The sequence below is a fragment of the Larus michahellis genome, chromosome 9 (genome assembly GCF_964199755.1).
Source record: "Larus michahellis chromosome 9, bLarMic1.1, whole genome shotgun sequence".
Taxonomy (NCBI): domain Eukaryota; kingdom Metazoa; phylum Chordata; class Aves; order Charadriiformes; family Laridae; genus Larus; species Larus michahellis.
The window spans coordinates 19,799,044-19,821,224 of NC_133904.1; the positions used below are offsets into that span (position 1 = coordinate 19,799,044).

Genomic DNA, 22,181 nt, shown 5'->3' on the forward strand with positions numbered 1-22,181 from the left:
CAGATTGCTGTGATGTCTTCATAGTTGCCCAGGTATCTTGTGCAAAGTCAGTTTTTAAATCCTCATATTCCATCAACTCCTTCACTTCATCTTCTTTCCTCCAATATTCATCTCTAACACTTGCCTTGAACAAAACCTCACTAACAAACACAGCATCTGTATTTCTGAATGGCTGCTACCACTGGAGTCCACTTTCCATATAAAAGGTAGATGTTTCTTTCATAAAGTTTGAAAATAGGATTCAAAAGAACAAAATCAACAGCTTTTTCTCTTAATACTACGATGTAAGTACATAAAATGAGAATCCCTTTTCCAAGTAGTTTAAAACTGCATCCCTATCAAACATGACTCGAAAACTGGTTCCAAATAGAAGCGTTGGCAAGGATGCCACAAACCTGACAGACAGAAGTGAGAGCGCTCTCATAACCATAGTTCTTGCCAGAAGGACTTGGGCGGCAGCTGTCACTCTTCTTAGAGCCATAACACGGTCATGCGGGTTTACTAGGGCAGCTGCTTGCTCTCCTAAGGTTATCCTGCCAGAAGAACTTTTTTCTATAGAGCCATGACAGCCTTGAAAATAATGATGAATTGCGTTAGTGTTTAAAGAAAAACAAACCATTATCACATAGTAACAAGCGCAGATGCAAGTTGGGGTAAGTTTGCAAATTACTCATAATTTTTCAACATTTCATACATACAGAACTGTAGTGATAATGATCAAGAGAAAACACACTCCTGAAATACATTCCATAATTTAATTATTCTTTATTTTCAAAGATAGATGAGCACAACTTAACACAATACTCAAATTAACCTTAATTCCTCTGTTTCTTTTTTCCATTAGAGGGGCCTACGAACTTACATATTGATCCTGCATTTCAACAGGCTGACCAGTAAGTCCCAATTTAAATCCACGAATCCATCTTTGAGTTCTGCAAAACATGCTACTGGCATCCACTGCAGGACTGTGGTCACAGTTGTATTAGTAAATCAAAGCCTCAAGCCTTCTGCCAATATGAGTGCCTCACCCTCCTCTAACTCCCCTATAATAAAAGGACAATTTAGAACCCTGTCTTCACTTCCTCATGGTGGGGGGCAGGAAAGACTGTCAAAATATTTCTGCGTTGCCCCTATAAAATCACACCAAAGTGGAGATATTTACCTATTTGCATCAGTGTTTCTTCCATACTGTTGGTGGCTGTCACCATTGCAACTGAAGCACCCAGGGGGTCACTGTCGGGGAACTGTACAGGTTCAGGTACAATACGGCGATCATTTAACCCAAGAGGTCCAGCCAGTAATTCGAACTCCTCTTCTCCTGTCAGCTTTTCGTCTTCGTCTACGTCTAACATATCCCAGTCTTCTAGAATTGGAGAAATATAATTACACTTGGTTACAAAAGCTAAAACATTAAATAATTTCAGCTAATAAAAAAACCAATACAGGGCACAAAACATGGACTGTAATCTGCAACATAGTAGTCTTAAAAACTTTTGATGTTGACCATAGACACAACATAGTAAATCGGAGAAACAAAATCACACTCTTGCCCCCCTCCACTACATTTGACTTTTATTTCTACTGCAAAGAAGTTGCATGGAAGATTCTCTGAAGAACCAAACTAGCTGTTTTTTTTAACAATACCTTATCACTCAAAGTTAAGTATTTGACATTTCAGCTACTTAGATGAAAGACGGGAAAAAATGTCACTGATTTTTTTCCCATTTGAACTAAAAAAAGAATTTGAAATACTGCACCTAGTCTGAAGAATACTTTTAAAGTATACCTGCAAATATAGTTTCATGACAGGTTTATTTGCATGCAAGTATTTATGCAGAAAAATAAAACACTATGCAGGTGCAAAGTACTTAATATCTTCAGCAACTTAAAAACATACCTTCATAGACACTGTCTTGTTTACCTATTAAATCAGGAGCCTGGCCTTTGTACCTGTATGAAAAAATAACAAAGAAAATAACGGAATGGATCTAGTAATTTACATATATGCATAATAATTTTAAACTTGGTTTACTATTAAGTTACTTTAGTGTTATGTCAATATACATATGATTTCTAGAAATGGCTAGTAACAGAGAGATAAATAAAACGGGCTTCTTAAAGTGTTTATAGAGGGGGGAAGCATTTTGCAGTACTGATGTGAGAAAGACCCATAAAAAATAGTGGAATTGTCAGACAAAATTGAAAAAGGAAGTTTTCAAAAGTCAACAAGAGTAGGCAACATCTCAAGAAATAATTCCTTGCTTTTCATTTAAAAAAACAGAAATATCAAGACAAACTTTTTTCTAAATATGCATTTGTTGAATACAGAGAATAATTTTAAGCCTCAGTTAAAATAAATAAAGAAAAAGTCTACTAGGAATTTTAATTTCTTCAGTCAAATTCTTAAAATGCTGATGCTAGTAAACACTTTTAAACTGTTTCCTTTCTTTACATAGAGTATTCCACCATCTTCTACTTCTATACCTTTCAGAAGTTGACGTTTTAGATTTACTCTTCAGGGCTAAATATTTCTCTCTGCAGATGCCGCACAATAAGTAGTAAGGATTTCCGCTTCCACATTCACCACCAAACCATCCATCTACGTAAGAACCATTGCTACGATAGCCCTGGCGATTTGCACTGCGACCACAGCCAGGGTGGTTTCTCTTCATGTGTTGATTGAAGCTGACAACACTGGACTCACACAGTTCACAAACCACTACTTCTTCTCTGTCTTCAGTTTCACAAACATGCTGCATGGTAAAATTTTCATGTGTTATTTTTATAGAATAAATATCTTCATATTAGATATGAAATAGGCAAATATTCGTAGGTGTATGTTCCTGCCCATTTCTGTTAGATACACAGAATGATATTTATATGGTTAACTTGCCCAAAAGCAAAGCAGAAATAGACAATTTATGACATAATGAAGAGCAGATCATTTCAGAACAGGAAAAACATTTGTAAGTAAAATTTCAGAGGATGAGATCCTCCTATTTCATTTTAGACGCGACTCAAAATTCTTGACAATGTAACTTTTCACATAGATCTCTGCTAGCGCACATTCAATGCTGTCTTGAAGTTATCTGATTCTCCTCAGAACTTGACTACACTAGATCCAACAAAGAAAAAAGAATCCTTTTTTTTTTTCCAGACAATCGGACTTTGTATTCACTGAGCAACAATATTTACCATTTGTGTCAATGTTTGTCTGAATATAAGGTTCATTTTTCTATAATTACATTTCTGTCCTAAGTCAGTAATTTCATTGTGATGTTCCAGTGAAGCAAGCTCTCTGAAAAATTCAATATGTATTCTGAAACTTGCTTCCATATCAGAGTCAGGTAACATCATAATCAGGAGACGGAAGCTTAGCCTTGTGGGTTGCTTGTCTAATTTCACATGGATAATCCAAAGATTAAGAAGCTGCTGTTATTATATTTCCTTTCCACCTGAAGCGCGTTTTTAGTGGGCTATACAACAACTGAGCAAGGACTATCACTACATCCTCCCCAGAGAATGAAATACACGACATGACTAAATTAAGAAAAACTGATTTAAGTGAAAATTGTGTTGCTAAAGATTTGATTTTTTTTTTTTTTTCAATAAAACAAACACTCACATCTTTGTTACCCCACACAGCTAAGCAATCTGGAACACCTACTTGATTTCTAAGTGATATCATCAAAACAACAACTACACTAGTTCTATTCTCATCTTTCAGGGGAGGGAGAAGAAAAACTACGTAGAAGTGCAGAGCACGAACCACAAGAAAGCAGTACCCTTAATCTAAAAGTGAAGCTACAGAATACAAGATTTTAAGCATTGCTGGCATTTAGGAATATATTTTCAAACAGGCTATAAGCATATGCATGTTACTTTAAATTTAAAAATATGAACATGCAAAAAGCAGTAAGTTAAAGCAGCCCCCGCTGCAGTCACACACACCCAGGTAGGCCAATCCAATACCTCTGGGATCCACATTCCCAGAATATCATTATCACTAGCCAGGTCTTGCCCAAACATAGCTTCCATTGCTTCATCGTCAAGGTCAATTTCCAACTCCTCATCCAAGTTGAAGTCATAAAGCGCTCCAGGATCTTGCTGCAAAGATATCCCTTCTCTTCGACTCTGATTCCTGTGGGCCTGTACAGAGCGGTATAATCCCGCTCAAGTGAAGAAAGAAAGGAAAGGAAAGTAGTACTTTTATTTTACTTGTAATAAAGATGATTGTACTTTCATCTGCCTTTTGCTTTGTCTGTAACTCTTTTGTTAAACATAATCTACTTATTACCACATAAAACACTTACGTTCAATATACACTGATACACGTATGTGAAGAAGAGTTTTGTAACATTCACGCTAAGTACCCATCCCCTCCTCTTCCTTTACTGGGAAAGCAAAGACCTTGGAAGTCTTTCAGTATACTTACCAGCACGTGCTAGCAATGTTCGGGCAGCTAAATCAAATTTGTGTCTTCTCGTTACAGCTGACCGACTTCTAGAAGGAGGTCCACTTGCAGAAGCTGCATTATCCACGTGATCCATGTTATCAGGGCTACAAGAATTTGTAATTTACAGTTAAATCAAAACAAATTTTAAACAGCCACATACAGTAAGTAAGAAAAAACACTAAGATCATATTTATTGGTGCTTTTCTTTTCTCCTTTCATGAAAGAAAAAAAAGGGAATTTGGAATTCAAGGATTTTCAGTTCCACTGTAACACATATTTACTGTCTTTTTGACTGTGAGATTTACCTCAAACAAATTAGATGCAGCAATGTCAACACCCATTCGATGCTTTCTTAGTGCCCAAGCATTGTAGAAATTTTGGGAGAGCACTCCTTTTATGCGGTCAAATTTAACTACAGCTCAAACTAGGTTTCTTCTCCTTTTTAAAAGAAATAAAATCAACGTTTCTTTTGTTGCTGCCTCAGTCATTCCCTCTTTTGCCCAAAATCTTTTGCAAAACATGAATTTAAGTTACTTAGTAACACTTGTTGCTTAGTTTATTTCTCCCAGTTGAAATCTGTGAGTTCTCCGTGAAATGACAGTTTACCAGGGACAAAGTAACTAAGGACACTTAAAAACACTTATCTCAATAGGATCAAGGCATCTGAACAAAAGTGTTCTCAAAAGCGTTGCAGTTGTCATCCTCCCTATTAACAAAATACCTGGTATGATTCCTAATAGGTGTCACTTAAAAATATAGCCACTACTTTTAGGATCAAAAATAAAATAAAAGAAAAATAATCATTAAAATCCCTGTTTAACACACAGTTTAGATGTAACGTTGTGAAGGTGACTGAGAATGGAAGCTTCAACTCAGTTTCATCCTCTCTGGATAAACCAAGAATTCATTTAAAAAGAAGAATGTAGAAAAACACCTGTTCATGAATATGCTGGGAAAAAAAATAATATTCCAATGAAATTTTGCTTTATTACTAGGTCTTTTAGGAAAAATGTAAGGTATGTGCCCTCATTTTTTTTTTGTTTCTCCTTCCTCTTTTTTTTGAGGGAAGGATGCTCAGTTACGTTATTCCCCAGTTCTGTGCATAAACAATACTGGAAAATAAACGCACCATGTACATCTAATTTAATTGCATCTTTGTTTTTACTCATGTAAACAGAATTCAAAAGTGGCAGTATAAAGTAACGTTCTGTCAGCAACAATAAACTTGTGAGATTTTCCGTTTCAGCAACAGATTACAAGCAATTAGAAGAAAACTACATTTTACCTTTCACTAAAGCCTTCCTCCATTTCAGTGGCATCAGCAGAAGGGATATCACCTGGTGACTGCAAATAGCAATGATCACCAGATTTTCCACCGCTTCCAGAGACTATCGTGCCATGTCGTGAATCTGCAGTCCCTTCTGACTGGGGCTCTTCATCATCTTCGTTTCCAGGGTGCTCTATCATCCACATGGCCAGCACTGTGATGTTCTGTGCATCTGCTTCTCCTCTGGCACCTGAAAGCAGGAAAATCACACTTTACCATTCTATGATTCTATGATTATACCACTGACAGTGAAAAAAATAAATTTTTTTCCTCCATAAATGGTTATAGAACTTAAAAGTATTTAATTGGAAAAAAGTGTTCCATATTTATCTCATTTTTCAGTTTAAAGTGATATTATAGATTACCTGTAGCTTCCATAGCTTTTGCAATTTGCCTGAGGGAGAACCCCATTTCTAACAACGGAACAGCAATGGCAGGAGGAGGAGGAGATGTTGAAAGTCGGCTGCTTGGATCAGACAAAGCTTAGAAGACAGAAAAAGTTAAATGTAGAGTGCATAAATCTTTCTTTAGTGTTAACTTTACTAGAACTTACTTTGATATATTAGCTTCAATAAGGGAATAATTGCCCTTTACTACTTTCCACAAAGTCAGATACTTTCTGTAATGAAACCAGAGGGTGTTCGTTCTTATTGGTAACATATATATTATGTAAGCTTCTGTGTAATCAAGTAGGATGCTCATGATATTCAAAGACCTATTTCTTTTAAGATACTTCTAAGAAGTTTATTTCCACTTAAGACTGTATCGAATTATGTATTTGTAGACTAGATAGAGTTATTCCTGTCTGATTCGTCAAGATTCCCAAATGCTATAAGATCTCACCAATAAACATTTCTCTTAAGGTACAGAAAGAAAGCTCAACTAAGCTGGTGACATATCAGAAAAATCTCTTTGCAGATGATGGCTATATTTCTGTGCAAAGTCTTTCAAGGGACTATAAAAGCATTAGTTACTGCCGAAACCCACAGTTTCCTTATTGTTTGCCATAAAAGTGAGGTAAGATCAAAGGCATCCACAATGTACTAACAAACACTGTTTTAAAGACTGTATGGTGACTAGAAGCAAGTCATCTCGTAAAAAACAAAACCAAAAAAAAAAAGTGAAACTGAGCAGACAAGTTGCTGTGCAACAAATGAAACAGCTGAAAGACCCAGTCAATGGCATAGATATAAGAGCAAGAATAAAAAGTTGTATCAGTCAGGAATTTTAAAGCATGGAATTTCTTTCTCAGCACTGAGTATGAAATCTGGAGAATATACTTTAACTCAGTCTCTTCTATTCATTTAATACAAAACACATACACATGGACTTGTATTTTTCTTTTTAGTATTATCTCCTTTGCATCACCATATTCATTTGTGCTCTTTAGAAGCTCAGCCTCCTAGCTATCCCACTCTGCATCTACTCTGGAATAGAGCAAGTCTCTGTTTTGAGTATTGCAGGCAGTAATAAAACTTCTGTGAACAGAAGCCTCTTATTACCTTCACATGTTTCCAGACATGAGGAAGCCCATGAAGGCTGGACAGCCCTTTCAGTCTCACTAAACAAGATTAATTGGAAGGAGCTACGCTGGTGTATGTATCATAAAATACACCAATTCTTGTTTTCTGCATGGTATAGGATCTAACAAAAGCTAGAAAATTAGTGCAGTAAACAGTGGCACACAACCAAGGAAACAAGCCCAAATTGTATAAATGTTTTGAAGTAACTACCCATTATACTGCATTTCTATTTTATATATGTAGTTTGAAATCCATTACACAGCTTTTAAAAACTGATTTCATTTGCTTGATAAAGTCTACAGCTAGACAATCTACACCATGTTTTGTCCTCAGAAGTCACTAAAAGGTTTTCAACAATGCTTTGCACGTTAGGTTGAATTAAAAAGAAATTCTGTCAGTTTTCAGTATCCTAAAAACTACGCTGAACTTCTGCAAATTTACTAACTTGCCCACTTTTCTATCTGTTTTGACTACTTGTTTACCTGTACGATTGGCAGGCCTCGCAGACTGGGAATCAGGAGACGTCAAACTTTGTCTCCTTCCAACTTCATCTGAAGGAGATGTTGGTAAAGAAGATATTGGAGGAGTCTGAGCACGTCGTGCCGGAAGTACAGTTGTAGTAGGATAACTGGAGAACATTTGCCTTTAAAAAGCACAATATACATTTATATTTAACAAAGCTATGCTGAAGAAGGTTTGACACAAAAAAACCCATGAAATAAGAGTGCACTTGGCAAGTCATACTTTACAGCAATTGAGTTTTGTAAGGGTAAGGCACAATACATACATTGGGGCAGGCAGAAAAACCCTGTCGGAACAGCTCGTTCCTACCACCTTTGCCTGGAAACTTAAAATTTAAGCATGTACCTAAAAAAAACCTTCATAGACCAAGAGCTGCCCTAGGAGATAAAAGAGAAGTAAACACTCTTCCCATTTCCCCCACTTTGTTCAGAACTCAGCCTGACTACTACCATCAATTATGCTTCCACTGTCCTGGTAACAGGACAATGTTCTGGCTTTTGTCAAATTATATCTGCAAAACCTCTAAGAGCAGAAGTCAGATATATCAACAGAATTAATAAATTTAGAACAGGACTCTATGCAATATAAAGCAGACTTTCTTCTGCATCACAAATAGCCTCTGCAGACTAACTAGCTTTATCTTACTTCCATTTCAGTATGTGAGGGTAGGATAAAAGGAGGTCTTAGCTTGCAGGATGTTACCTACAAACCAAGACCTACTATAGTTTGAGAACCAACAACTATTCGTTAAAAATACAGAATTTCAGAGACTTGTAATTTAAACTATACCAAATAAACACGAGAACTGGAGGACAAAATAAGGAAGGCATTTTCTCATTTTCTGCTGTCGTGAAGAAGTCAGATGTTACATATAGGTACGCTGTATATTAACAGCTTAACAGCTTTTTATTTCTAGTAACAAAGTCCTGCAAGGCAAAGCAACAAATTAAACCCTGCCCTCTGCAGAGGCAGTTCTTGACAGTAAATGCAAGCATTAACATTTTCAAAGGCTTAGACAGCTAAAGACATATATTGCATATAAACCATGCAACTACAAAATCATATATGCTGAAAATAAAGGTATTTTACCGAAGAAGACTGAGAGGCATAACACCGGGTGATTCTGAAGCTGGAACTGTTTCAGTATCAGTTACTGGAGTAGTAGCAGTGGTAGTATCCTCCAGAGAGCTGCTCATGAAAGAAGTCGTGCTAGAAGCAGAAGGGCTGGTTGTAACTGGTGTTTGGGCTTGCTGAGACTGGTCACCTTCTTCTACTTGTTGATCCACTTCTGCAACAGAAAAAAGGATGTTGCAGGAACATTAATATAATTGCGTAGAGCAAAATAGTAGCTGTGGCTAATCTTTCAAAAATAACTATCATTATTTAAAATTTCCCCCAAAGAAAGCAGTGTGCAGAAGTGCACGCCATGCAAATACTTCTGCCAATAACTCATGGACTTACGTAAAGAAATCAGTCTATCAGCTCTTGCTGTTGTCATACTGATACATGGTAAATAGTAAACAAGTCTTTCCTGATGATAACAGAAGCCATTTACTTGGTTAGATCTCAGGATATTTAGATTTAGATTTATGATTGTAACAGCTAGGATTATTCTCTTAGGCAAAAAAGAAAGAATTCTCAGATACGGAAATAGAGCTGATGAGCTATAAAGCTATTTTTAACTCAGCTGTGTAAGTAACAAGAGTTTTGGCATGTTTTTTGGTTGGTTTAGAAGTTGTCCTTAGGACAGTACTCAATCAGATAGCGCAGTAGTTAGCTTAAATATTTTAGATATTTTTTACTATGTTTAAGCTGATTTAAATAGTTTCTCTGAAGATGCTGACTGTAGTACGCTTATTTTTAAGAAGAAAAGGAATGATGCACATTTTGTCTTCAGCTTCTGTTAAGCTCAGTGCCAAATATCTCAGAAAAAACTCCAGAAAATTAAACCCCAAAACCTCCCAACTGATGTAGAGATTTTCACAGATAGAAACACAGGTAACTTACATCCTGAACATACACGCACATACAATCACACTCAATAACAGTGAACTTTATGATATTCACATCACATACAAATCCTTCTGACAAGTATATACAGAACTGCTTGTTTTTAAAATGTACTAAAGACAAATTAGAAACTTCTGTTTTTCTGATTGACTGACATGCATTCACTTTTTATTAAAATAGGGAATTGTGGAAAAGACAAAAAAAAATCAGTACTATACCTACAAAACAGTAAAACATCCTAAAATTTTTCTGTCCAATTAAGTTTCCTCTGAAGTAGAGCCACTACAAACTTGCAATATTATATTATTTGTATCATCATTGTTACTACTAATTTTAACAGAAATAAAAAACAATTTAGCACTGTATTTCCATAAATTTTAAAACATACCTTGTTTAAGCCTGCCACCAAACTGATCCTCCAGCAGCCCATGAACCACTAATTTGTAGATCATGGCTTGTGCTCGTTCCAAATCTGCCAGTCCTAGAGCTCTTTTAATCGGTGAACGCATGACTGCCCGTTTCACCATGTGTCGCATCAGGAACTGCAAGGCAGCACGCATTTCAACATCTTCGTGAACAACTGGAGAACTGGCACAATCAGAGTTGTGACCATTTTCCGCCAGGACTTTTGGTATTAACAGCAGTTCAGCATATTTACTACAACTAAGAAGAACGCTAAGTGACTTCATAGCACCAAGATAAAGGTAAGATAGCTGTACTGCTCTGATTTCTGACTGCACTATATCATGATTTCTTGGGGTGTGTTCATGATTCTTTTTTCTTCCTTCAGCAGGTTGGTGTTGGGATTCCATACCTAATGTTGATGGTTCTAAAGAAAAGGAAGCGATTTCATTTTCCGACTTAGAGCTCGCAGCACTATGTCCTTTGTTATCATCAGCACTTTGTCCTAATCGTGTGTCTGATCCAGCATCACCCTCCGTTTTCTGGTCCATTTCCCCTTTATCTTCAGATTCACGTCTGTGTTTTTTCTCATGTCTCTTGGTGCTTTGCTTTCCCATATCTTCATGAATACCAGTCAGATAGGTAAGGTCCAGCAACACAGTAGCTGTCAGCCCACGAAATCTTGCAACGTCAAAAGGCAGTGGTTCGCAGGGCTCCAGATTATACAACGGAGTATCACTAGGCGACCAAAAAGTTGGGAAGCTTTAATAAAGATCAGAATGACACAGGAAAAAGCAAGTGAGGGAGAGACAGGAGGAAAGTACAGGAAATAATGTAGGCAAATAAGATGTGAAATATATTTAATAAAATAAACAAACCAATTCTAAAAATTAAATGTAAACAGGGGGAAATGAGGTTATGATCAGAAAAGGGGAGATATGGTATCAGAGCAAAGGCAACAAAGCATGCACAGGTTTTTAACAAAAAGCATTAAAACCCAGAAGCATCAAGAAGCTATCAATTCTGTGCTGACAGAGGTTTCTGCTATATTATTTAGAAATATGTAACAGACTTCTAGGAAAAACTACCTTAAGCCAAATTTTACCATCATACCTGAGCTGAATTTGTGAATAGGTAAAAAAGCTTAGAAAGAAAACACTCCTAAACTTTTTCACATTAGGGAAAAGCTTTGACTGACCTCACATTCCTGTTTAACTATTCATCTCAAGGAGCACACTACTGATGGCTTGTGGTAATTCTGTCTCTGGCTATGTCAGGACAGATTACCTAGAGAGGACAGTGACTTTTTAAAAATTACAGGCAGAGGAGTTTAAGAAATTCAGTGAATCAGGTCTTGTCCACACAAAACCACAGGCAAATCCTGCGAGAGAACCAGAGAGCCCAGAGAAGCCACTAGCTTCATTTCAGTTTCCTTCCCTTTGAAGGTACTTCTGCAAGACAGGTGGAAAAAGGAGTCTCTCCTTCCAGCCTCCTCCCCAGTTCTCACCATCATCTGCAGAGCAACGACTCCAGAGTGTTAACATCTAATCCAGGGGGATTCTTGTAGCTCTCTAAGGCAGGTCAGAGAATGAACAAACACTACCTTGATGGAGCGTTAATCTGAATACCATCATCCACCCCACCATTAAGAACAAAGAATCCTATCTCCTGACCTTAACTGCTCCTCAAGCCCCACACAGCAATTTCCAGTCCACTAGGAAGCGAATGACAACGCAGCAGAGACACCTGCTCTCAATTCTGACAAACCCGATCAGGTGTCTCTTCAGAACCAGGCTCAACACTTACAACAAAAGCGCACACCAACCCCCAGTAAAAATCTGTGTTCTGCACAGATATAACCAAGAAGCTGTAGTAAATTAAGACAGTAATAATGTTTTAGTTAGCCAATACATATTAATTCTAAAACAAGCAATGCTCATTTCAAATCTAGAAAAGCAGGCAAGCTGGTCACATCCCAGCTCTGAAACCTAGAGGCCAAATCTAAGAATTCTTGTCATGCTCATCAATTCAAAACTATCAAATATATTTTTGATAAACAAGGCATTTTATTACTAGATAGCATAAAAATTTAACTGATAATATCTATTTGTTTTAAAAAGCCAAATTTTGAAGTCTAAGCTTACAATAATTGATCAGCTTAACTAATGTAAAACGTATGTTACTTCTAAAGACTTCCAAGCACAAAACCCCACTAGATTGTGAAAAATGTAGGAAATGAGCATACTCTACCTGATAGTAATCTCTGCTTCGTCCCACTGGACCTTGGCAGATGTACTGCCTTCCTTCACCACTCCCAGCAAGGTGGCATGACGTCCAGTTTGCTTATGTACACATCGACCTCCAACTCTAAGACCAGCATCAACTCCACCGATTACTGCTAGAACAGGCCATACTTCCACACAGAGCATCTTCAACTGCAGTTCTGAAAGGTCAGCCAGACCATGCCTACTGTGTTTGCTTTTCTCCTCCTCTTTATTTTCTTTCTCCTCTCTCACCTCGTTCTCTTCTCGACTTTGAATTGAGCGACTTTTCTTCAGCTTTTGGCCTGCTTCTTTAAGACATGTTTTGATTTTATTGAGTCTTTCCATCATTTTTTTATTGATGCAGTGTGTCCAACGGTCTGTGCGATGAAGGATACGAATAAGTTGGATAGTGGCTTCTGCCAGTACTGCAGCAACAGGACTACAGATGGGGTCACCGGGTAGCAAATCTCTTGGTGTACCACGCATCTGCATATCACAGATTTTCACCTAAGTGTTTGAAAAGAACAGTTTAAAAGTTATCTTCTCAACGTATCTGAAGAAGTTCATTTTATAAACACAGGAGCCTCCTGCTGAATAGAAAAAATGACTGGCATTGTCATTTTTGCTTGGACTCCCTAGGAAATCTACCTTAAGACTGATCAAAACCTGCATCACTTCAAACTCAAGGATGCTGACATTAAAATAGTTCATGGTTTCTCACATAAGACTATCTGGAATTCTTAATACTACATTCTGCCTGGTTTCTGGGGAATGCAATTTTGTATGTAGAACATTAAGTCTGTAAATCAATTCTAAATAATAAAATGGATTTTAAATTTACACTAGATTGCACAATATAGGAATTTATGAAAAGTCTAGCTAGTGTGCAAGTAATGTAGTGCTATGTATGTGATAAACCAAAACGAATAATCAGTGACATCCTCAGCACTTGTTAACTAGCACCCCCACCCCTCAAAAACCCCAACATCCTTAACAGACACAAAGGATAAGAGAAGGGAAAAGATAAACTTATGACCTATTGTGGAGGGTTAACCCCAGGAAGGCAGCTAAGCCCCACACAGCCAGTCGATCACTCGCCCCAGCAGGATGGGGAAAAGAATCAGAAGGGCAAAAGTGAGAATACTCATGGGTTGAGATAAAGCAAGTTTCATAAATAAGAGGAAAAAAAAGACAAAATAAAACAAAACAAAGAAAACCAAGCAATGCAAAATGCAGTTGCTCACCACCATCTGACTGATGCCCAGACTGTCCCCGAGCACCAGAACCTGCTGTCAAACTTCCCTGCAGTTTCATTGCTGCACACGATGTTACAAGGTATGGAACATGCCTTTGGTCACAGTAAGTGAGCTGACCGGCCGCACTCCCTCCCAGCCTCTTGTCCAACCCCAACCTACTTGCTGGGGGGGTGGAGTGAGAAACCCAGAAAGCCTTGATGCTGTGTAAATACTGTTCAGCAATAGCTAAACCACTGTGCATTAACAAGGCCGCTTGGTCATAAATCCAAAACAGCACCATATGGGCTGCTATGAAGAATACTGACTTTATCCCACCCAAAACCAGTACACCTAGGCAGATGAACATTTAAGTTACCTTTTCTCCTGGATTACTGCTATAGAACATAACACAAGGGTATAACTCTGCTGCATCCACATCTTCAAAAGCTAGTTTTGGTTCCTAGTTAAAAACAGAACAAAAACCCCCAAACTTAGAACACCTTAACAAGCAAAAATATGAAGTGTGACAAAGTTATACCTGCATTATAATTCTTGTAAGTACCGAAACCATCATGTGCCTTAACTACCATGCTTAGCTTTATACAAAATATCTATGCCAAATTACTGTTGCAAAAACCACCAAAAAACAATTAATGTTAATTACCTCTCCATTTTTACCAAAGGAAATGGTTCTTGCTTCCATATCTAATACACATGTGATGAAATCTCCTTGGGTAAAGCTGGACAGAGTCAGAGTTTGTTCTCCATTGTGATAAAGGTTGCCACTATAGGCTCTGTAGAGCCACATATCTGAGGTAGTGCGATGGTTAAAATCGTGTACTGGCCAGCGGGAAACTCCCACACATGTGCCTTCATTGCCTCGATTCTCCTTCACAATGTAGAACTAGCAGGCAAAACAAAACAGACAAGGAAAAAAGTCAAGAATATACATTTTAACACAATCTAGCAATGAAAATTTACCTCACTCGTATTTATGTATACTTCTAACTGTTTCACTCAGACGCTTGTGATAATAACGAATAATACGCTAATAAGCTAAAATCATGCTCTACCTCTAAAATGACATCTTGGTGTATAAGGCCAGTCAATAACAAGTCATTTAAACTTAACCTACTAGTAATTAAGAAAACTGTATGTAAATACACAGAGTCATGCTTTTTCCGGACTCAAAACGTACACACCCAGAAGCTGGGTTACAAGTGCTAAAGATATTACAGAAATAAATAAGCTTGACTCCTCACGTTCACAGTGAGGGACTTACACAGATTCAAATTAAAAAAAGAAGTAAAAGCGTTACGCTCAAAGATGGTACTAACAAGGATTACAACTGTGTATGTATATTCCCCAGAAAAATCACTCTAGACGATGTATTAAAAGCTTGTCAGTCAGACATACTGATGTATATTTTTGCAAGAAAAAAAGTGTTTTTGTGAAGTGTTTTTCTAAAGAAAAAATTCAAAATCTACACATTGCAGTAGGTAACTTTTGCAAGACAATGCACATTTGTGCTGGCTATGGATCTTAGGGACAAGTACCATCAGTACCATCACCTCTACAAATACGCAACACATTCACAGTCTCCAATCTGTGTACTGAAATACCCAAATGGCAGTGCTCAAAAAGCAGCCACAAACTCTTCACTTTGGATTGAAAAACACAGGATTACAGAATCATTTAGGTTGGAAAAGACCCTTACGATCGTCAAGTCCAACTGTAAACCTAACACTGCTAAAATGTCATTTACTCAAGAATGTTGCCATCAGGGAAAAAACATAAGGTAGCTGTTGTTTATAAATCATAGTATATTCCCAAAACAGAGTAAGAGAAGTTAAGAAATACACTTTTATGCAACCTACCTTCCACTGGTAACACCCAGAAGTAACTCCAGTGGATGCTAAACCATATCCTTTACCTCCACTTCCATGAGTCAGAATCTGCCCATTCTCCACGATGCAGCATTGAGCTTTCTCAGGATCAAAGGACACTTCCTGTATGGGAAGATTCTCATCTTCATCTTCAGACTCTCCTTGCTTCTATCAGAAATAGGACAAAATATTTGTGGTAAATGTAACTCAGATGCATTCAATCAAGACAGAAAGCAAAAGCATCATTACCTGTAGCTTCATTTCTTGTTCTTTCTCCTTTATTTGAATCGCATGTTTAGCCTGAGCTATTGGAGTCTCCCACATGCAGTCCGACAGAAGCAAGAATAATCGTTCAACAACCTGGTTTATTAGAATATAATTCAGATCATTTTAAATCCAAGATGAGGACAACAAATAATATTGTATTGTTTTACTTTGCTTTGTAGGTATAAATGTCAAAATATTTAGTGCTCTTAGATAAGCAAATATCTACACTGAGCCTCACTTGATTTGGATTCTCAACAAACCTATCAAACATTTAAAAGTTTAATAAGACTTTTTGAAGAAACAGGTGTAAAAGCTTATAACAAAATATAAAGACCTGAGCCATTTGATCATCCTCAACGCCAGATTCACAAGCAGGTAATACAGCTTCCAGTACATGAAGTGCAAGAAGTCTAGTCCTCAAATTGCCAACCAAGGGAACTCCTAAAGATGGAACAGTATGTTTAATGATCTGAAAGTGACTTCTGCATCAGGCATGCACCTAAGATGCCAGCTGCATGCCACCAGTGCACAATTCTCCGAAGTGTAACTTGTGTACTTCTACTGAACTTAGTTCCAGTTGTTCACTACGTAACACACGTTCTAACAGGACCGATTTTTAGGAACTGCACTACAGAAATGCAAGTAACCACCACGCACATTTTGAAAAGATCATACCTGAGCAACACTTCTGAGAAGCAATGTTAAGAAGTACTTCTGTCCACTTTGGAGATGCCATTTTTGACTGAATTGCTTTTGAAGACACAACTCGACGTAGAAAAACAAGAAAATCTCCCAAATGCAATTCTGCTGCATGTTGCTTTCGGAGGGCGGCTAGGAAGTTAAATTAAAAGTTTTCATTTACAACCTTATTATTACAACTTTATTAGCAGTCCTTGTTACTGGCAACAAACTGTTCTGTAAGTAAAAATACAATCATCAGTTATTACACAATGGCTGGCTGTTATCCTTGGCTGGTTGATGGATGCCCACCAAGCTGCTCTCTCACTTCTGCCCTTCAGCAAGATGGGGAGAAAATAAGATGAAAAGTTTGTGGGTCAAGGTAAGGGTAGTGAGATCACTTACCACAGGCAAAACAGACTCAACTTGGGGAAGATTAATTTATTAATTTATTGCCAATCAAAAAGAGAGTAGGATAGTGAGAAACAAAGACAAAATTGAAACACCTTCCCCCACCCACCCCTTCTTCCAAGGCTCGACTTCACTCCTAACTCTTCTACCTCCCCACCCCCGAGGGGAGGAGGGAGATCAGGAATGTGAGGGGGCTGTGGTCACTTCATAACACTTTGTCTCTACTACTCCTGCTTCATAATGGGTCCTTCCCATGGGCAGCAGTTCTTCAAGAACTGCTCCACTGTAGATCCTTTTCCATGGCATACAGACTGCTCCAGTGTGGGCCCCCACAAGCCACAGTTCCTGCCAGTTCCTGCATGAGCTCTCCGTGGATTGCAGCTTCCTTCAAGGCATATCCACCCATAATCACTATACTTCCTCATTTGTATTTGTATTCCAAGGCAGTTTTACCAAGAAAATGTTTGTGGAAAGAGAAGACCTCATATCTGAATTTCTAATGAATTAATTACCTTATTAGTTCATCAGCCATTGCATTATTTGTAAGAGAAGAGAGTTATAAGAACAACCAAAAACATATGTACACTTAAAATGAAGCTACAATTAAAAATTTCTTCAGACACACGATTTCCACAGCAATTCAAAATCCTCATTAAGGGACTGCAAATTACATGAAGATATTGATGTTTTGGAAAAATCTTTTGTTGCACATTTTTTTAGTATGACAGAGTAGGGTCAACCTCTTACCATCCAGACTGCAAAACTGCACAATACAAAGCAAATGCAATGATTTTCTGAATTAAGCTATACTTACTTGCAGTTTGAAACTTAGATAATTAAATTTCTACGACTGCATAGAAGACCACTACTTGTGGTTTATGAAAACCACTACTACCAATCACTCATTTTTTGAGGAAAACAGTATTCTCCTCCTAATTCCAAACCAGATGGAGTAATTCTTATTCTCAGCCTGCTCCTACCTTTTAACTGATTTATGTATCAAGCCTATATAAATCTGAACTGAGCACAGAATTATTTGATGACTTTATTTAATCTAATTTACAGAGTTAAGAATGACCCCAAAAAAATAATCAATACAGTAGAGTGGGTGAGGGCCTCAGCATTCAGTGGTTTCTTTATTAAGTTCTCTGGTATTTCAAAATTGTAACAGAAATGATGCAAGATAATTACCTCTGAAATCTCTCTTCTCATTATCCCCATTTGAATCTGTCTTTTTTGATTCTACTTCATCTTCCTCACCTTCCCCTTCTCCAAAGGAGGCCATAAGCATCACACCAGCTTGTGATAACAAGTTCTTCAGCTGACTGCATAATAAATCCAGCAAAGACTGGACCACCTTCGGGCTCAGTTTGTCAGCATAGGTTCTATACACACACAAAAAAAAGTAAATATAAGTCTATTTGAGAGCTGATCCAAGGAACACAATAACATAAAAGACACAACTACAAACTCAGTGCAAGTAACAATTTGGCCTAACACAGCACTAATTCTAATTCATTTTATTGCAGCAGGAACTCATCCTCCACCATACGCTTGGCGGATTATTCTTATTTGAACCCTATTTTTAAGACACTTTTAAACTGTCCAATCTTGGAATCAAAGGATATGTTTCCAGTCCTTTCTACGGGAAAAAGAACAATTTAGTCAATTAAACATAATCCCAATGCAATTTCAAAAAATGGGATGTTGTTTTTGTGGGTTGGTTTGGGGATTTTTTTGGTGTCGGGTTATTGGGGTTTTTTGGATTTGGCAGGTAAATGCAACGTGTTGTATGAACACTGAAATAAAGATGCACGTACTAAATAACACTCTTGCTCCAAATAGAAAATGCCTTCTCCGCTGCTTTTTTCTTTACTGAGTTGAACTAAATATTTAAGTGTTGATAGGATTTTGGATGCTGTTCCCTGGTCTAGCAGAAGCCAGTATTCCTCAGAAAATTACTCTATATTCTGAAAAAATGCACAACGTACTGCTCTGAAGAACTCCTACTACCACATTATTGGTATCGCTTTTTACACAACAACAGAAAGCCTCATCATATCAACTGAACAGATCTAGATACAAAGCCAAACTAGAAAAATGGGGAATGCTAGAATGCAATGTTCACGGACCATAAAGTTCTAACTGTTCGGGTCCAAACTCCTCACTTACAATTTAAAAATATTTATCAGCCTTACGGGCATCTTTCTTATGAATATTGTGACTATTCTTTGCGCCCCCCCCCCCCCCCTTCACTTATATGCTTCTGAACAGCATTTATTGTCCTAAACAAAGCTCACACAAAAGAAAAGTTATTTTTAAAGGGTGCTGAAAAGCTTAATGACTAAGTTTTCTGAGAGCAAGGGAGCATGCCATACTTACCCTGTGGTGATAGCGAGGATCTGAAGTAGTCTTGTACTGGCTACTTTCAAAGCTGTGCTGAGCTGAGAAATACCAGTTTTGGGCAGCAACTGCAGTGGTTGTCCTAACATGGTGTCTGTGCCACACAACTGTGATAGCACATTTAGCAGACCAGTGGAAATGGCCAAGGAGACATCAACAGGCTGATAGTGCACACTTAGAGCAAAGACTGTTACCAACAGAAGACGCTGTTGTGCTTCTAAGATTAAAATAAAGGGTTTTTTTAATTAATAAGCAGTTTAGAGTAGGAATACTAAGGCAGAAGAACAACAAATTATTTTTTAAATAAAATTTAATGAGTTAAATTATCAAGTAAAGAGTTAGCCGCCTTTGTCAGACTCTCTGAATTAGTCTACCATCATAGCCCCCTTTAACTCAATGCAACCTCTATGTCAAGGCTGTCCAAGGAAGAATATCATGTAGATCTAGTTTATGATGTAGATGTTCTGAGGCTAAACCTCAAACCAGAATTTTCTCTCTAAGGTATGGATAACTTGCTGAAATATCTAATCTTCTACTTGTGCTTCAAGTTGACTCTCAAGAGATTTCTTTCAATTCCATTTTAAGTGAAACAACACCACAATTCAGGTAAGAGTGCCCATTAGGCTCTACCAACAAATTAAATTATATAACTCTCTTCTGTACTGAAGCTCTCAGTCAGTGCATGTACAAAGGCACAAGGGGGTGCAGAGGTCCAGCTATCCCTTAAGGACAGAAGCACACAACAGTATCTGGGTATAGAAGGACCAGGAAAAAGGGCTTCCAAAACAGGTGAGATGCCCTGTTCTTTAAAGAAAATTCACTTGAATGAAAGGAAAAAAAAAAAAAGACTGGAGACTTTTCATCTCTTCAGAAAACTGCTTATCCCTGAAAAAGTTAAAAATCACTTTGAAGCGCCAAAGACATGGCTGACTGTGGAAGACTGTGGTATGTGGAATAGAAAGGCTGACAATACTTAAAAGTGTTAAAATATAAAGGGCTAACACTTGAAGACAATTAAGACCGAAAAAGGTTAAAAAGCTTCTCTCTTTTAGGAAAATAAGTCAGACGGATACTTCAGTGAATTCTGGTCACTAACATCAAAGCCTGTTTTGTTAAACATATAAGCTGTTGTACTATATATTAGCGGACATATTTTGCAAATCTTGGTTTCGCTTACCTATGTGATGCTTATTAGCTTGCAGAGCTCTTTCTAATGTAGCAGATAATTGCTGGTAAATTTTGTGCACAGCCACTTGGATTTCAATTTGAATACTTCTCTTAGCTGCTCTGATACCATCCTGGGTCAAACAAATAAATATTAAAAGGACTGATATACTTTTATCACCCAATTATTGAAACAGCAGAAACGATGAAAGTACTTACCTGGTAGTGATGCAATCTTACACTCTCTCCTTTGGTGCCTGCATGTCCTACAGTGCCCAAACCAAAGCAGCCAGCAAGGAATTGTAGTCGAACAGAAGTAAGCAATGAAGACGACTGAAATCCTGGTACTTGACGACTTCCCATTAATGGCACACTGCCTTTTTCCTCCATCCCTGACAAAAGCACTAAAATCTGATGAAGTGCTTCCAGACGAAGCTAAAAATAAAGGCAGGCAAAGGACAATATTAACTAAGTTGCAAGTATCCTTAGAAATTAGAATTAGATCATCTTCAGTCATAAGTGAGAACAAATGAAGTAGTTGTTTTTCTCATTGATGCTTTTTTGTTTGTTTGTTGTTGCCTTTTTTTTTTTTTAAAAAAGGGGAATTCTTTAAGTTTTGCTCTGGAGTTTATTTACATAAAGTTTGCAGTTCCAGTTAAGATACTTTAACAGAAAAGAGAGGAAAAATGTCCTTAACAGACAGAATTCGGACAATGTTTTGTTTTGGCTTTTTTTTTTTTAAAAAAAAAAAAATCTATAAAATGAGCATAATGCACAAAGAATAAGAAAAGGTGTTAAACTGCAACTTACCTCAGCCCTCAGCTGCTGCTGCTCCATTGCAATTACTGATGCTTGTGGGCTGGTGGACATACTTTCCTCTGGCTCCTTAAATCCTGGCGAGTTTCCCACATCTCCGCTTACAAAGCTGACAACGTTTTCAATCAAGGTATGAACTCCAAGGGATCTTGAGAGATCAAAATCGGACTCGACAAATGAGTACGAGGACGTGTATAACCAATCTCTGCTGTGTTTTAATCGAGCCCATGAGTCACTTAAAGGTTCCACTTGACTGTGTATTGTTCCTAAAGATATACATAATGAAGTCTCATAAATTCCAATTCACCAAGTAACACATTGTGAAAGTACGTAAAGACTGAACAGCTGCTATTCATACAGGTGGAAAATGGATATTCATTAATTATACCATGCATTAAGCAACTTCAAGCAAAACACTTGATTTAAATTTACAGCCCTAGAGGAAAGGCTGGATTTCTTTTTATTATGTTAAGCAGTATTGCAACACGCTGCCAAGTGAGAAAACAAAAAGATAGAAGCCAAACTGCTCAGCTTTAAGCTACAACACTGAATAAAAATGCTGTGCAGCTAAATGACAAAATTGTAAAGAAAAGATCTGCTACAACACAAATTGTGCACTTTAGATATTTCTTTTAAGGGCTAACCACGAAACAAGAATGGGTTTGGTTTTTTTTAATCAAGCCACTATATATTTTATAGTTTTCAAAAAGCACAATGTTATTTTGAATGAAATATTTGCAGAATTCATGATTGCGGAAAGGAAGAGAAAAATTTTATTTTAGACTTAACACAGAGCGTTTAGTTTGTTATGATTCAA

The 22,181-nt window shown here is 37.4% G+C and overlaps 1 protein-coding gene across 15 annotated transcripts in view; it reads right to left on the reverse strand.

Moving 5' to 3' along the window:
* HERC1 (HECT and RLD domain containing E3 ubiquitin protein ligase family member 1) overlaps nucleotides 1-22,181 on the reverse strand; it is a 122,984-nt gene that overhangs the window by 26,469 nt on the left and 74,334 nt on the right. For 10 of the 15 annotated variants that reach the window (XM_074599724.1, XM_074599735.1, XM_074599734.1 and 7 more), the window contains 23 exons: nucleotides 21,359-21,630; nucleotides 20,768-20,983; nucleotides 20,562-20,682; nucleotides 19,364-19,601; nucleotides 18,173-18,366; nucleotides 16,568-16,723; nucleotides 16,227-16,333; nucleotides 15,875-15,985; nucleotides 15,617-15,793; nucleotides 14,404-14,643; nucleotides 14,116-14,199; nucleotides 12,491-13,011; nucleotides 10,227-11,002; nucleotides 8,918-9,116; nucleotides 7,789-7,949; nucleotides 6,149-6,265; nucleotides 5,742-5,973; nucleotides 4,436-4,560; nucleotides 3,952-4,172; nucleotides 2,485-2,753; nucleotides 1,898-1,950; nucleotides 1,163-1,363; nucleotides 396-570 (listed from right to left, as the gene is read on the reverse strand). In XM_074599724.1, coding sequence (XP_074455825.1) covers nucleotides 396-570; nucleotides 1,163-1,363; nucleotides 1,898-1,950; nucleotides 2,485-2,753; nucleotides 3,952-4,172; nucleotides 4,436-4,560; nucleotides 5,742-5,973; nucleotides 6,149-6,265; nucleotides 7,789-7,949; nucleotides 8,918-9,116; nucleotides 10,227-11,002; nucleotides 12,491-13,011; nucleotides 14,116-14,199; nucleotides 14,404-14,643; nucleotides 15,617-15,793; nucleotides 15,875-15,985; nucleotides 16,227-16,333; nucleotides 16,568-16,723; nucleotides 18,173-18,366; nucleotides 19,364-19,601; nucleotides 20,562-20,682; nucleotides 20,768-20,983; nucleotides 21,359-21,630 — 4,966 coding nt within the window. The remainder of the gene's footprint in view (nucleotides 1-395; nucleotides 571-1,162; nucleotides 1,364-1,897; nucleotides 1,951-2,484; nucleotides 2,754-3,951; nucleotides 4,173-4,435; nucleotides 4,561-5,741; nucleotides 5,974-6,148; nucleotides 6,266-7,788; nucleotides 7,950-8,917; nucleotides 9,117-10,226; nucleotides 11,003-12,490; nucleotides 13,012-14,115; nucleotides 14,200-14,403; nucleotides 14,644-15,616; nucleotides 15,794-15,874; nucleotides 15,986-16,226; nucleotides 16,334-16,567; nucleotides 16,724-18,172; nucleotides 18,367-19,363; nucleotides 19,602-20,561; nucleotides 20,683-20,767; nucleotides 20,984-21,358; nucleotides 21,631-22,181) is intronic. The other 5 variants (XM_074599731.1, XM_074599728.1, XM_074599733.1 and 2 more) reach the window with 4 other exon arrangements.